The sequence below is a fragment of the Telmatherina bonti genome (assembly GCF_933228915.1).
Source record: "Telmatherina bonti genome assembly, chromosome: 8".
Classification (NCBI taxonomy): domain Eukaryota; kingdom Metazoa; phylum Chordata; class Actinopteri; order Atheriniformes; family Telmatherinidae; genus Telmatherina; species Telmatherina bonti.
This window is the reverse complement of record NC_136626.1, coordinates 2,765,560-2,781,278: the sequence shown is the minus strand read 5'-3', so window position 1 is coordinate 2,781,278 and position 15,719 is coordinate 2,765,560. Positions and strand designations below refer to the sequence as shown.

The following is a 15,719-nucleotide window of genomic DNA, read 5'->3' as shown; positions in this document are numbered from 1 at the left end:
TCCAGCAGTAGGACATTTCAGGGACGGGTCCAGGTCCAGCAGTAGGACATTTCAGGGACGGGTCCAGGTCCAGCAGTAGGACATTTCAGGGACGGGTCCAGGTCCAGCAGTAGGACATTTCAGGGACGGGTCCAGGTCCAGCAGTAGGACATTTCAGGGACGGGTCCAGGTCCAGCAGTAGGACATTTCAGGGACGGGTCCAGGTCCAGCAGTAGGACATTTCAGGGACAGGTCCAGGTCCAGCAGTAGGACATTTCAGGGACGGGTCCAGGTCCAGCACCGGGACATTTCAGGGACGGGTCCAGGTCCAGCACCGGGACATTTCAGGGACGGGTCCAGGTCCAGCAGTAGGACATTTCAGGGACGGGTCCAGGTCCAGCACCAGGACATTTCAGGGACGGGTCCAGGTCCAGCAGTAGGACATTTCAGGGACAGGTCCAGGTCCAGCAGTAGGACATTTCAGGGACGGGTCCAGGTCCAGCACCGGGACATTTCAGGGACGGGTCCAGGTCCAGCACCGGGACATTTCAGGGACGGGTCCAGGTCCAGCAGTAGGACATTTCAGGGACGGGTCCAGGTCCAGCAGTAGGACATTTCAGGGACGGGTCCAGGTCCAGCAGTAGGACATTTCAGGGACGGGTCCAGGTCCAGCACCGGGACATTTCAGGGACGGGTCCAGGTCCAGCAGTAGGACATTTCAGGGACGGGTCCAGGTCCAGCACCGGGACATTTCAGGGACGGGTCCAGGTCCAGCAGTAGGACATTTCAGGGACGGGTCCAGGTCCAGCAGTAGGACATTTCAGGGACAGGTCCAGGTCCAGCAGTAGGACATTTCAGGGACGGGTCCAGGTCCAGCACCGGGACATTTCAGGGACGGGTCCAGGTCCAGCACCGGGACATTTCAGGGACGGGTCCAGGTCCAGCACCAGGACATTTCAGGGACGGGTCCAGGTCCAGCAGTAGGACATTTCAGGGACGGGTCCAGGTCCAGCAGTAGGACATTTCAGGGACGGGTCCAGGTCCAGCAGTAGGACATTTCAGGGACGGGTCCAGGTCCAGCAGTAGGACATTTCAGGGACGGGTCCAGGTCCAGCACCGGGACATTTCAGGGACGGGTCCAGGTCCAGCAGTAGGACATTTCAGGGACGGGTCCAGGTCCAGCAGTAGGACATTTCAGGGACAGGTCCAGGTCCAGCAGTAGGACATTTCAGGGACGGGTCCAGGTCCAGCACCGGGACATTTCAGGGACGGGTCCAGGTCCAGCACCGGGACATTTCAGGGACGGGTCCAGGTCCAGCACCAGGACATTTCAGGGACGGGTCCAGGTCCAGCAGTAGGACATTTCAGGGACGGGTCCAGGTCCAGCAGTAGGACATTTCAGGGACGGGTCCAGGTCCAGCAGTAGGACATTTCAGGGACGGGTCCAGGTCCAGCACCGGGACATTTCAGGGACGGGTCCAGGTCCAGCACCGGGACATTTCAGGGACGGGTCCAGGTCCAGCACCAGGACATTTCAGGGACGGGTCCAGGTCCAGCAGTAGGACATTTCAGGGACGGGTCCAGGTCCAGCAGTAGGACATTTCAGGGACGGGTCCAGGTCCAGCAGTAGGACATTTCAGGGACGGGTCCAGGTCCAGCAGTAGGACATTTCAGGGACGGGTCCAGGTCCAGCAGTAGGACATTTCAGGGACGGGTCCAGGTCCAGCAGTAGGACATTTCAGGGACAGGTCCAGGTCCAGCAGTAGGACATTTCAGGGACGGGTCCAGGTCCAGCACCGGGACATTTCAGGGACGGGTCCAGGTCCAGCACCGGGACATTTCAGGGACGGGTCCAGGTCCAGCACCGGGACATTTCAGGGACGGGTCCGGCACCGGACATGGTCATGTATCAGAACTTGACTTCTGATGAAGGCCATTTGAGAAAATGACTAGAAGAGAACTGGATCAAGACTAGTTGACCGTCAGTCTGAAGCTTACCTGCGGAACGGATTCTGGAGACACCTGAATCCTGTCCTCTGGTCTCGTCACCGGGGCCTCCACCTGCAAACCAAATAAGGGTCAGGTGATAATTTGTAACCAAGTTGTAAACCTGGACCATCTGGATCTTCTAACATTAATTTAAGTTCTGGACCTACCACCAGAGGTTTGCGGATGCCCAACTGGACAGTACCGGGTGGAGCAGACTTCAGGACCTCCACAGCCTGATCCAGACCCAGAAGGTCCAACTGGGTGTGGTTGACGGACACAAGCTGGTCTCCAGGAAGTAAACCACCTTGACGCTCCGCAGAACCACCAGGAACCAGAGACCTGATCACCATCACACAGCGACTGGGGTCTAATGGGTCCTGAAGAACCAGAAAGTTCATGGCTTTAGGTCCAGCAGAGATGAGCTCATTCCCCAGAAACAGACCAGGCAGAACCTTGCAGCAGCTCATCAGACCAGATCTTTAAGCCACTTTCCTACCTGCTATCAGAAGAACTGGAGATAAAATTGAAGAAAAACCCAGGTGCTGGGTCCCCTCCCTGAGCGGTCACCTTATGGTGGTGGAGGGGTTTGTGTGTCCCAAAGATCCTAGCAGCTATGTTGTCTGGGGGATTTATACACCTGGTAGGGTCACCATGGCAAACAGGTGTCTAGGGGAGGGACCAGACTAAGTGCGGCACAAAGACCTCGATGATGACGACGACCATGGGCAGAAATGTCCCCTTGCCTGGACGCGGGTTACCGGGACCCCCCTCTGGAGACAGGCCTGGGGGTGGGTCACGAGAGCAAGCGTCTGGCCTTCGCCCATGGGGCCCATTCGGGCTCAGCCTGAAAGGGTTACATGGGCCCCACCTCCCGTGGGCTCACCATCTGCAGGAGGAGCCGTAGGGGTCGGGTGCAGTGTGAGCTGGGCGGCAGCAAGAGGCGGGGACCCTGGCGGTCCGATCCCCGGCTGCAGAAGCTGGCTCTAGGGACGTGGAACGTCACCTCTCTGGTGAGGAAGGAGCCTGAGCTTGTGCGCGAGGTTGAGCGGTTCCGACTAGATATAGTTGGACTCACCTCGACGCATGGCTTGGGCTCTGGAACCAGAACCCTCGAGAGGGGCTGGACCTTCTTCCACTCTGGAGTTGCTCATGGTGAGAGGCGCCGAGCAGGTGTGGGCATTCTCATCAGCCCCCAGCTTGGTGCCTGCACGTTGGGGTTTACCCCGGTGGATGAAAGGGTAGTTTCCCTCCGCCTCCGGGTGGGGGGACGGGTCCTGACTGTTGTCTGTGCTTATGCACCGAACAGCAGTTCAGAGTACCCACCCTTTCTGGAGTCCTTGGAGGGAGTGCTGGAGGGTGCTCCTTCTGGGGACTCCATTGTTCTGCTGGGGGACTTCAATGCTCACGTGGGCAACGACAGTGAGACCTGGAGGGGAGTGATTGGGAGGCATGGTCCCCCCCCTCTGAACCCAAATGGTGTTTTGTTATTGGACTTCTGTGCTCGTCATGGATTGTCCATAACGAACACCATGTTCCAGCATAAGAGTGTCCATATGTACACCTGGCATCAGGACTCCCTGGGCCGCAGTTCAATGATCGATTTCTTAGTTGTATCATCGGACCTGCGGCCACATGCCTTGGACACTCGGGTGAAGAGGGGGGCGGAGCTTCAACTGATCACCACCTGGTGGTGAGTTGGCTCAGATGGTGGGGGGGGGGAGCCGGTCAGATCTGGCAGGCCCAAACGTGTTGTGAGGGTCTGCTGGGAACGTCTGGCTGAGTCCCCCGTCAGAGCGAGCTTCAACTCCCACCTTCAGCAGAGCTTCAACCATGTCCCGAGTGAGGCGGGGGACATTGAGTCTGAATGGGCTGTGTTCCGTGCCTCTATTGTTGAGGCGGGCTGTCCTGGCTGACACGCCTCTGCAGCATTGCGTGGACATCGGGGGCAGTGCCGCTGGACTGGCAGACTGGGGTGGTGGTCCCCCTTTTTAAGAAGGGGGACCGGAGGGTGTGTTCCAATTACAGGGGAATCACACTCCTCAGCCTCCCTGGTAAGGTCTATTCAGGGGTCCTGGAGAGGAGGGTCCGCCGGATAGTCGAACTTGCAGAGTTGGCAAATGTGGCTGGGGAGAGGGAAGTCTGGGCTTCCCTACTTAGGCTGCTGCCCCCGCGACCCGACCCCGGATAAGCAGCAGAAGATGGACGGATGTTGCAGCAGCGGGCTAAATGAGGTTTATGTTTGTAGTGTGGATTTGAAGGATCCTTCTAATTAGAGAATACTTATCACCACTATTACGTATGCAACCGACGAATCTGCACGTTAACCCTGAATTAGGAGACAGCTGGCAACCTCCTCCTGATGGAACCACTCTGGACCAGCGCTCAACGCGATGCCTTAACAGTACGGTAGGACATCAGATGTTTACATTTTGAGTTGAGCTGTGATTGAAGATCAAATTAAAACTAGAAGGTTCTGGATCTGGAACTGGGGTCCAAATGGTTAAAGTTCAGAAACCACATGAAAATCAAAGCAAACAGTCCGTGATCCAAGTGCCCCTGATCAGGGTTTGTTCTCAGAGTGATTGACGAGTGATTAAGTTTCTAATCAACTGAATAATTATCACGGAGTCCAGAACCAGAATCAGGATTACCTGGTAGTCCAGGATGCTGAATCCGAGTCCTCTCTCTTTCTCCTTTTGCAACTCCACAATATGAACATCTGGGGACCAGAGAGCCAGTTCTCCATCATCATCCTCATCTTCCTGATGGCTGTGGTGAAGGTTCTGGTCCGTCCACCCTTCCTCTGCAGGAGAATCCTGAACAAGAACATACAGGATGACAGTACCGGTTGTTCATCTTTCATCTGGAAACCCGGTCCGCGTAGTTCCACGCCATCCAGAACCCGGTCCACGTAGTTACACGCCATCCAGAACCCGGTCCACGTAGTTCCACGCCATCCAGAACCCGGTCCACGTAGTTACACGCCATCCAGAACCCGGTCCACGTAGTTCCACGCCATCCAGAACCCGGTCCACGTAGTTCCACGCCATCCAGAACCCGGTCCACGTAGTTACACGCCATCCAGAACCCGGTCCACGTAGTTCCACGCCATCCAGAACCCGGTCCGCGTAGTTCCACGCCATCCAGAACCCGGTCCGCGTAGTTACACGCCATCCAGAACCCGGTCCACGTAGTTCCACGCCATCCAGAACCCGGTCCACGTAGTTCCACGCCATCCAGAACCCGGTCCACGTAGTTCCACGCCATCCAGAACCCGGTCCACGTAGTTCCACGCCATCCAGAACCCGGTCCACGTAGTTCCACGCCACCCAGAACCCGGTCCTCACAGTTCCACGCCATCCAGAACCCGGTCCACGTACTTCCACGCCACCCAGAACCCGGTCCGCGTAGTTCCACGCCACCCAGAACCCGGTCCGCGTAGTTCCACGCCATCCAGAACCCGGTCCACGTAGTTCCACGCCATCCAGAACCCGGTCCACGTAGTTCCACGCCATCCAGAACCCGGTCCTCACAGTTCCACGCCATCCAGAACCCGGTCCTCACAGTTCCACGCCATCCAGAACCCGGTCCGCGTAGTTCCACGCCACCCAGAACCCGGTCCACGTACTTCCACGCCACCCAGAACCCGGTCCACGTAGTTCCACGCCACCCAGAACCCGGTCCTCGCAGTTCCACGCCACCCAGAACCCGGTCCTCGCAGTTCCACGCCATCCAGAACCCGGTCCTCGCAGTTCCACGCCATCCAGAACCCGGTCCTCACAGTTCCACGCCACCCAGAACCCGGTCCGCGTACTTCCACGCCACCCAGAACCCGGTCCGCGTAGTTCCATGCCACCCAGAACCCGGTCCTCGCAGTTCCACGCCATCCAGAACCCGGTCCTCGCAGTTCCACGCCATCCAGAACCCGGTCCTCACAGTTCCACGCCATCCAGAACCCGGTCCTCACAGTTCCACGCCATCCAGAACCCGGTCCTCACAGTTCCACGCCATCCAGAACCCGGTCCGCGTACTTCCACGCCACCCAGAACCCGGTCCGCGTAGTTCCACGCCACCCAGAACCCGGTCCGCGTAGTTCCACGCCACCCAGAACCCGGTCCGCGTGGTTCCACGCCACCCAGAACCCGGTCCGCGTAGTTCCACGCCACCCAGAACCCGGTCCGCGTAGTTCCACGCCGTCCAGAACCCGGTCCGCGTAGTTCCACGCCGCCCAGAACCCGGTCCGCGTAGTTCCACGCCGCCCAGAACCCGGTCCGCGTAGTTCCACGCCGCCCAGAACCCGGTCCGCGTAGTTCCACGCCGCCCAGAACCCGGTCCGCGTAGTTCCACGCCGCCCAGAACCCGGTCCGCGTAGTTCCACGCCGCCCAGAACCCGGTCCGCGTAGTTCCACGCCGCCCAGAACCCGGTCCGCGTAGTTCCACGCCGTCCAGAACCCGGTCCGCGTAGTTCCACGCCGTCCAGAACCCGGTCCATGCGTTTAGACCCGTCCAGAACCCGGTCCATGCGTTTAGACCCGTCCAGAACCCGGTCCATGCGTTTAGACCCGTCCAGAACCCGGTCCATGCGGTTAGACCCGTCCAGAACCCGGTCCATGCGGTTAGACCCGTCCAGAACCCGGTCCATGTGATCCCAACTGAGCGCGTGCGGACCGAACCCGACCGAACCCGTCCAGAACCCGGTTCGTGCGTTTAGACCCGTCCAGAACCCGGTTCGTGCGGTTAGACCCGTCCAGAACCCGGTTCGTGCGGTTAGACCCGTCCAGAACCCGGTTCGTGCGTTTAGACCCGTCCAGAACCCGGTTCGTGCGTTTAGACCCGTCCAGAACCCGGTTCGTGCGGTTAGACCCGTCCAGAACCCGGTTCGTGCGGTTAGACCCGTCCAGAACCCGGTTCGTGCGGTTAGACCCGTCCAGAACCCGGTTCGTGCGTTTAGACCCGTCCAGAACCCGGTTCGTGCGTTTAGACCCGTCCAGAACCCGGTTCGTGCGGTTAGACCCGTCCAGAACCCGGTTCATGCGGTTAGACCCGTCCAGAACCCGGTTCATGCGTTTAGACCCGTCCAGAACCCGGTTCATGCGTTTAGACCCGTCCAGAACCCGGTTCATGCGGTTAGACCCGTCCAGAACCCGGTTCATGCGGTTAGACCCGTCCAGAACCCGGTTCATGCGGTTAGACCCGTCCAGAACCCGGTTCATGCGGTTAGACCCGTCCAGAACCCGGTTCATGCGGTTAGACCCGTCCAGAACCCGGTTCATGCGATTAGACCCGTCCAGAACCGGTCCGTCTTACCGGTCTCCGGTCCACACGTGTGACGTCATCTCTCAGGAGAATCGATGAAAGTTTCATCTCAATCTGATAAAAGCAAAAATACATTTTATTTAACAGAAACAGATGATGAGAATATTTCCTGTCGCCAGAACCAACCTCCTCTAGTCCGGGTTCTGATGGCTGTGTTGGTTCTCGTACCGGTTCTGGTACCGGTTCCGGTTCCTGCTCAGACATGGGGAGTCTGCAGCAGACCAGAGTAAACGGAGGAGGCACCTCTTTGAGGAACGACACCACTTCCCGTCGGGACTTCCCGTACAGCTGAACATCGTTCACCTGGAGACGGAACCAGAACCGCTTCATGTCAAATGGACCCAAAATGTGGGAACAACAACAGACGTGACGGACCCTGGTCCTGTTTCCTTCTGACTGGGTCTTCACAGTAAATGGATGTTTTTACCTCCAGCAGCTCGTCCTCTGGTCTCAGGACCCCGTGCTGGTCCGCCGGGCCCCCGGGGGCCACAGAGGAGATGTAGTGATGTCCATCGAAGGAGTCCAGCTCCACACCGAGTCGCAGGGTGTGGATGGGCAGCAGCTGGACCAACAAACCAAACATCAGAACACAAAATCTACCTGGAACCAGTCGATCAGAGCTCGGTCCGCACGCGCTCAGTTGGGATCACCTTGGATGACTTCTGCAGCTCTTCATCGCCATCGATGAGCGGATCGAGCTTCACCACCTGACAGACAGACACAGTCAGTCCTGGTTCTGTTATTCGGGTCCAACTCAGCAAATCTGGACTCACCAGAACTTGATAGTTCGGTCCGAGAGCCTGTTCCCACTTAGTCCTCAGATCCATGTCTGTAGCTGCGTGGCACACACACACACCGAGAGAAACGACAAAAACTTCACTGTAAAACTTCAACAGTCCAGAACGGGTCACATGACCTTCGGTTCACCGCCGCCACCTGAATTCTGGTCCAACTGGACCACTGACTGGGACGGGTGGAACCAGAACCATCTCTACCAGAACCCTCTCTGGACGGGTCTTTCGGGTCTATAACCTCATGTTGTCTTGGGTTCAGAAGACGGACGGATCCGGCAGTTCTGGAGCGGCTGCAGAACCTCTTCAGAATTCATGGACAGAAATAGAAGTGGTGCCGTAAGCAGAACCAGCATGCGTGTGCACGTTTAATGCATGTGAGCACACACACACACACACACACACACACACACACACACACACACACACGGATGAGTTCTGCACAGCAGAGCGACGGATGTGGATGCAGATTCAGAACCGGACCGTCTCCCAGCAGTTGGACCTCCTTGGCTCCGACGGATCACACTGATTGCATTAGCATAGCTAACCCCAGCATAGCTAACCCTAGCATAGCTAACCCTAGCAAAGCTAACCCCAGCATAGCTAACCCCAGCAAAGCTAACCCCAGCAAAGCTAACCCCAGCAAAGCTAACCCCAGCATAGCTAACCCCAGCATAGCTAACCCCAGCATAGCTAACCCCAGCAAAGCTAACCCCAGCATAGCTAACCCCAGCATAGCTAACCCCAGCATAGCTAACCCCAGCATAGCTAACCCCAGCAAAGCTAACCCCAGCATAGCTAACCCCAGCATAGCTAACCCCAGCATAGCTAACCCCAGCATAGCTAACCCCAGCAAAGCTAACCCCAGCATAGCTAACCCCAGCATAGCTAACCCCAGCAAAGCTAACCCCAGCATAGCTAACCCCAGCATAGCTAACCCCAGCATAGCTAACCCCAGCAAAGCTAACCCCAGCATAGCTAACCCCAGCATAGCTAACCCCAGCAAAGCTAACCCCAGCATAGCTAACCCCAGCAAAGCTAACCCCAGCATAGCTAACCCCAGCATAGCTAACCCCAGCAAAGCTAACCCCAGCATAGCTAACCCCAGCATAGCTAACCCCAGCATAGCTAACCCCAGCGCAGGGAGTCATCTGCAGAGTGGGGCTGAAAGGACCCGGGGACGCGTCCGTCCTTAGCTATGTCCTTCAGGGTCCACGCATGTAGAGGGCAGTCGGTTCAGTTTCAGGGTTGGGACTCACCTTTGGTGGTCTGGGACCAGTTCTGGTTCTCTGCTTCCCGCTTCGCCCTCGTGGAGTTTGGAGCTGAAGTCCTGGTCTCTACAGACCTCTGCAGAACCACACGGGACGACCCCCTTTCCCCTGAAACAGAGGATGCAAGAGAACTGAAAACGGAAGACGGAGAAACCAGAAGGTGGTTCTTTATGAGGTCTAAACCACAGCAATGTGTGATGACAGTCCCAGTGTTCCCAGTAAAACTGCTCCTGTGGAGGGAACCAGTAAAACCTGAATAAGAAGGGAACATCTGGGCCCTCCTTCGGGTCATGTGACTGCAAATCTGTCCAATCGTTTCTGGTTTCAATCAGACACGGGAAGTAGTCGAACAATCATGTGACCACTGATCATTTTTCATAGAGGTGGTGCTCATGACCTTTGACCTCCGAGTTTACATTCTCCATGGAGACTTGAAGCAGTTTGCAAATGAAAACTCCTCCTCCTCCTAATCCAGGATTGTATGAGTCCCACACACCGGCTAACTGGCCTACGGAGGGTTTTGTACGCCGGACAACTTTATAAATGAGGTCCGGGTCCAGAGACCTGGTCTGGTCGTAGATCAGCCAAAACCAGCCGACTGGTCCCAAACTGGGCATGATGGGAAACAATAAAAACACTCAATGAGTCCAACAGATCCAAACCCATGTGTTCCCAGTACCTTTATCCAGGGATCTCTCAAGAACCCGGGCCTTCTTCCTGACCAGGGTGAGAACCACAGTCTGACCCGTCTGCTTCATCACCTCCAGAACCTCCTGGTTGGTCCAACCATGGAGACTGATGCCGTCCAGCTGCAGATGACAAGACAGTTTCAGCAGGACAGAACCCAGTTCTGAACCGACCTGGGTCCGCCTAATCCTGGATCACTACAGGACCTACATCTGGTTCTGATTTGGTCCATCTGGATCCTGATGACAGTCTGACACCACACAGAACCTGCAGGTTCTAGCTCTGATTTCCTCCACCTGGAGCAGGTCCTGGTTCTGCTCCTGGTGCAGGACAGCAGAACCAGGACCTGCTGGAGTCCTCCATGTGAACCATAACCTCTGACATACTCACAGCGATGAGGCGGTCATAGACCCGGATGTTCCCACTTTTATCCGCTGCGCTGCCTGGAACCACATGTTTAACAAACACTCCCACAGCGTCTGAACACAGATCAGGAACACGGATTAATAACAAGATCGGAAACACGGATCAGGAACACGGATTAATAACAAGATCGGAAACACGGATCAGGAACACAGATCGGAAACACGGATCAGGAACACGGATTAATAAGATCGGAAACACGGATCAGGAACACGGATCGGAAACACGGATCGGAAACATGGATCAGGAACACGGATCGGAAACACGGATCAGGAACACGGATCGGAAACACGGATCGGAAACACGGATCAGGAACACGGATCGGAAACACGGATCAGGAACACGGATCAGGAACACGGATCGGAAACATGGATCAGGAACACGGATCGGAAACACGGATCAGGAACACGGATCGGAAACACGGATCAGGAACACGGATCGGAAACACGGATCGGAAACACGGATCAGGAACACGGATCGGAAACACGGATTAATAAGATCGGAAACACGGATCAGGAACACGGATTAATAACAAGATCGGAAACACGGATCAGGAACACGGATTAATAACAAGATCGGAAACACGGATCAGGAACACGGATTAATAAGATCGGAAACACGGATCAGGAACACGGATTAATAACAAGATCGGAAACACGGATCAGGAACACAGATCGGAAACACGGATCAGGAACACGGATTAATAAGATCGGAAACACGGATCAGGAACACGGATCGGAAACACGGATCAGGAACACGGATCGGAAACACGGATCAGGAACACGGATCGGAAACACGGATCGGAAACACGGATCAGGAACACGGATCGGAAACACGGATTAATAAGATCGGAAACACGGATCAGGAACACGGATTAATAACAAGATCGGAAACACGGATCAGGAACACGGATTAATAACAAGATCGGAAACACGGATCAGGAACACGGATTAATAACAAGATCGGAAACACGGATCAGGAACACGGATTAATAACAAGATCGGAAACACGGATCAGGAACACAGATCGGAAACACGGATCAGGAACACGGATTAATAAGATCGGAAACACGGATCAGGAACACGGATCGGAAACACGGATCGGAAACATGGATCAGGAACACGGATCGGAAACACGGATCAGGAACACGGATCAGGAACACAGATCGGAAACACGGATTAATAAGATCGGAAACACGGATCAGAAACACGGATCGGAAACACGGATCAGGAACACGGATTAATAAGATCGGAAACACGGATCAGGAACACGGATCGGAAACACGGATCAGGAACACGGATCGGAAACACGGATCAGAAACACGGATCAGAAACACGGATCAGGAACACAGATTAATAAGATCGGAAACACGGATCAATAAGATCAGAAACACAGATCAGGAACACGGATCGGAAACACGGATCAGGAACACGGATCAGGAACACGGATCGGAAACACGGATCGGAAACACAGATCAGAAACACGGATCAGGAACACAGATTAATAAGATCGGAAACACAGATCAGGAACACGGATCAATAAGATCAGAAACACGGATCGGTAACATAGATCAGTAATATAGATCAAGAACACGGATCAGGAACATTGATTGGAAACACGGATCGGAAACACGGACTTGAAACATGGATTGGAAACATGGATTGGAAACATGGATTGGAAACACGGATCAGGAACACAGATCGGGAACACGGATCAATAAGATCAGAAACACGGATCGGTAACATAGATCAGTAATATAGATCAAGAACACGGATCAGGAACATTGATTGGAAACACGGATCGGAAACACGGACTTGAAACATGGATCGGAAACACGGATCGGAAACACGGACTTGAAACATGGATCGGAAACACGGATCGGGAACACGGCGCCTACCTGGACTGGTCAGTGGGTTGTATCCGATGATGGAGATGCCGAGACTCTGCCCGTCCTTCTTGGTGAGCAGGACCTCATGGATCTCGTAGCCCTCCAGGTTGGGCTGAAACAACGAAACCGGTCTCACACCTCAAATCCAAGGCGCTGGCATTGCCATGACAACCAGCCTACTCACCGTCTCACTGACCCTCTGGTGAGGCGGCGCTTTGGAAGGCCGGGACGCTACCGATGCAACAGGAGCAGAGTCTGGTGGTGGTGGCGGTGCTGCCGACCTCTGGCCTCGGGGGTCTCTGGCAATCAGCATTGTCACATGACTCCCACAACTCTGCAGGACCTGGACCACCTGGTCACTTGTGAGACCGCTGGTGGGCGTGGCCCCGATGCGGAGGATGTGGTCACCTGTACGGAGTCGCCCGTCCTGATTGGTGAAGAGGACGATGACAGGTTTATATGTTCCTGGTCGGAAAAGGAGAGTTCTACCTGAGACAACATAACCAGAACTTTGATCAGGATTCACCTTGTCTGCAACGCTGTCTGGGATCAGAGTCCGGACCACCACGCCACTGGTCTTCCCGCCAACGATGCCAAAACCCAGACCAGATCCATCACTGACCAGCTGGATCTCCTCCAGGTGCCCCCACTGATCCTGGAACAGATGAGACTGCAGAGATCAAAAGAGACTTGCTGAGACCTGAGAAGACTTGATCTGATAAGACCCAATTTAACTTGATGTGACACTGGGGTGTGGACTGGCCCTCACCGGGTGGTGGTCTGGGGCACTTTGTTGGCGTTGGCTGGGCCGTCTGCCAGTGGGGGGGTACTCTGGGGGTACTGCCAGAGGTACTCTGTCAACCCACGCCAAGTGGCCGGTGGGTTGGCGTTTGCCAAGGCCGGGCGACACGAAGGCCGGGCGACACGAAGGCCCGGCGACACGAAGGCCCGGCGACACGAAGGCCGGGCGACACGAAGGCCCGGCGACACGAAGGCCCGGCGACACGAAGGCCGGGCGACACGAAGGCCCGGCGACACGAAGGCCCGGCGACACGAAGGCCCGGCGACACGAAGGCCGGGCGACACGAAGGCCGGGCGACACGAAGGCCCGGCGACACGAAGGCCCGGCGACACGAAGGCCGGGCGACACGAAGGCCCGGCGACACGAAGGCCCGGCGACACGAAGGCCCGGCGACACGAAGGCCGGGCGACACGAAGGCCCGGCGACACGAAGGCCCGGCGACACGAAGGCCCGGCGACACGAAGGCCGGGCGACACGAAGGCCCGGCGACACGAAGGCCCGGCGACACGAAGGCCCGGCGACACGAAGGCCGGGCGACACGAAGGCCCGGCGACACGAAGGCCGGGCGACACGAAGGCCCGGCGACACGAAGGCCCGGCGACACGAAGGCCCGGCGACACGAAGGCCGGGCGACACGAAGGCCGGGCGACACGAAGGCCCGGCGACACGAAGGCCCGGCGACACGAAGGCCGGGCGACACGAAGGCCGGGCGACACGAAGGCCCGGCGACACGAAGGCCCGGCGGCACGAAGGCCGGGCGACACGAAGGCCGGGCGACACGAAGGCCCGGCGACACGAAGGCCGGGCGACACGAAGGCCCGGCGACACGAAGGCCCGGCGACACGAAGGCCGGGCGACACGAAGGCCGGGCGACACGAAGGCCCGGCGACACGAAGGCCCGGCGACACGAAGGCCCGGCGACAAGAAGGCCCGGCTCTGATTGACGTCATGTTTAACGGAGCCAGAGGGAGAAAAACAACTGAGCTTTTCACCCCCCAACCAGAACCACTTCCAGAAAGTCCAGCCTGGTGAGTCCACAATCCCCTACCGATGAGCTGATCTACAGCCGCCGGATCAATAAGAGGGAACAATTCAATCGCTGACAGAAACAGACAGATCCAGCTAAAAACAATCTGGAGTCTGGAAAGGGGACTTCTGTCTGAATATGGCAACACAACGTTGGCCGGACATTTGCATACCGTGCTGGTGGGTGTGGCCAACTGAGCCAGGTCATTGGGGGGGTGGTCCCGGGTCACCACCAGCTCCACCTTCTCTCCAGGCTGCTGCAGGAGGTTCAGAACCTGCTGCTGGCCGACACCAGAGTCCAGAGGCCTGCCGTTAATCACCAGGATCTGGTCCCGTTCCTGAAGACGGCCGTCCCTGCAGCAGAACCCAGACCCGATCAAAAGGAGAGAACGGGGGAGGACAAGCGGAAATGGACAGAAACAGGAAGAAACGGCATGGAATGAACCTGTGAGCGATTCCTCCATCCTGGATGTGCTTGACGAAGATTCCCTTACGGCTGCTTCCTGAAGGATTCAGGCCCACCACACTGAAGCCCAGTCCACCAGAGACGGGCCGGGTCAAGGTGACCAGATGGGTGGGACGTCCCTGTACGGATATAGACAGTTAGAGGTTTGATTACGTGATCTTCCTCAGCCTGTCGTGGCTTCGCACACCTTCGCTGTAGTGATGATCCACTTCTGAAGACTGTCTGAAAGGGGCGGGGTCTGATGGATGGGAGGAGACGAGCCATTGGCTGGAACTGATGTGGAAGACAGAGTGGGCAGGACCAAACTGCTGACTGGATCAGCAGAGCTCATGATCAGCTGACCCTTCTTTGTCAAGGTGAAGTCACCGCAGGTGTCAGGAGGGATGGTGTTCATCTGGAGTGGGGAAAGGAGGGGTGGTGGGAGGAGGGTGAGGGGTTAGACATTGTGTAGACATCACGACTTGGTATCAAGTTGTTGAGTCATCACGAGAAGTGCTTGTGTAGTCACCACGTCGTCTACTTATCAAGTCAACGAGTCATCACGTCCCGTAGCCATCATGTCATCACGTCCCGTAGCCATCATGTCATCACGTCACCACGTCCCGTAGCCATCATGTCATCACGTCCCGTAGCCATCATGTCATCATGTCCCGTAGCCATCATGTCATCACGTCCCGTAGCCATCATGTCATCACGTCATCACGTCCCGTAGCCATCATGTCATCACGTCCCGTAGCCATCATGTCATCACGTCATCACGTCATCACGTCCCGTAGCCATCACGTCATCACGTCATCACGTCCCGTAGCCATCACGTCATCACGTCCCGTAGCCATCACGTCATCACGTCCCGTAGCCATCACGTCATCACGTCATCACGTCCCGTAGCCATCACGTCATCACGTCATCACGTCCCGTAGCCATCACGTCATCACGTCCCGTAGCCATCACGTCATCACATCCCGTAGCCATCACGTCATCACATCCCGTAGCCATCATGTCATCACGTCATCACGTCATCACGTCCCGTAGCCATCACGTCATCACGTCCCGTAGCCATCATGTCATCACGTCCCGTAGC

The 15,719-nt window shown here is 56.5% G+C and overlaps 1 protein-coding gene across 2 annotated transcripts in view; it reads right to left on the bottom strand.

Moving 5' to 3' along the window:
* The window catches only part of LOC306759822 (inaD-like protein), a 41,014-nt gene extending 26,010 nt beyond the window's left edge, over window positions 1-15,004 (bottom strand). Inside the window, exons 1-17 of one of the 2 annotated variants that reach the window (XM_079245563.1) lie at window positions 14,826-15,004; window positions 14,618-14,757; window positions 14,346-14,526; window positions 12,871-13,014; window positions 12,529-12,771; window positions 12,354-12,456; window positions 10,424-10,512; window positions 10,026-10,155; window positions 9,335-9,454; window positions 8,058-8,119; window positions 7,935-7,991; window positions 7,712-7,846; window positions 7,411-7,587; window positions 7,276-7,338; window positions 4,620-4,784; window positions 2,136-2,345; window positions 1,978-2,040 (exon numbers count right to left, since the gene is read on the bottom strand). In XM_079245563.1, coding sequence (XP_079101689.1) covers window positions 1,978-2,040; window positions 2,136-2,345; window positions 4,620-4,784; window positions 7,276-7,338; window positions 7,411-7,587; window positions 7,712-7,846; window positions 7,935-7,991; window positions 8,058-8,119; window positions 9,335-9,454; window positions 10,026-10,155; window positions 10,424-10,512; window positions 12,354-12,456; window positions 12,529-12,771; window positions 12,871-13,014; window positions 14,346-14,526; window positions 14,618-14,757; window positions 14,826-14,969 — 2,226 coding nt within the window. In that variant the 5' untranslated portion in view covers window positions 14,970-15,004. The remainder of the gene's footprint in view (window positions 1-1,977; window positions 2,041-2,135; window positions 2,346-4,619; window positions 4,785-7,275; window positions 7,339-7,410; window positions 7,588-7,711; window positions 7,847-7,934; window positions 7,992-8,057; window positions 8,120-9,334; window positions 9,455-10,025; window positions 10,156-10,423; window positions 10,513-12,353; window positions 12,457-12,528; window positions 12,772-12,870; window positions 13,015-14,345; window positions 14,527-14,617; window positions 14,758-14,825) is intronic. The other variant, XM_079245564.1, reaches the window with a different exon arrangement.
* Window positions 15,005-15,719: the final 715 nt, after the last annotated feature.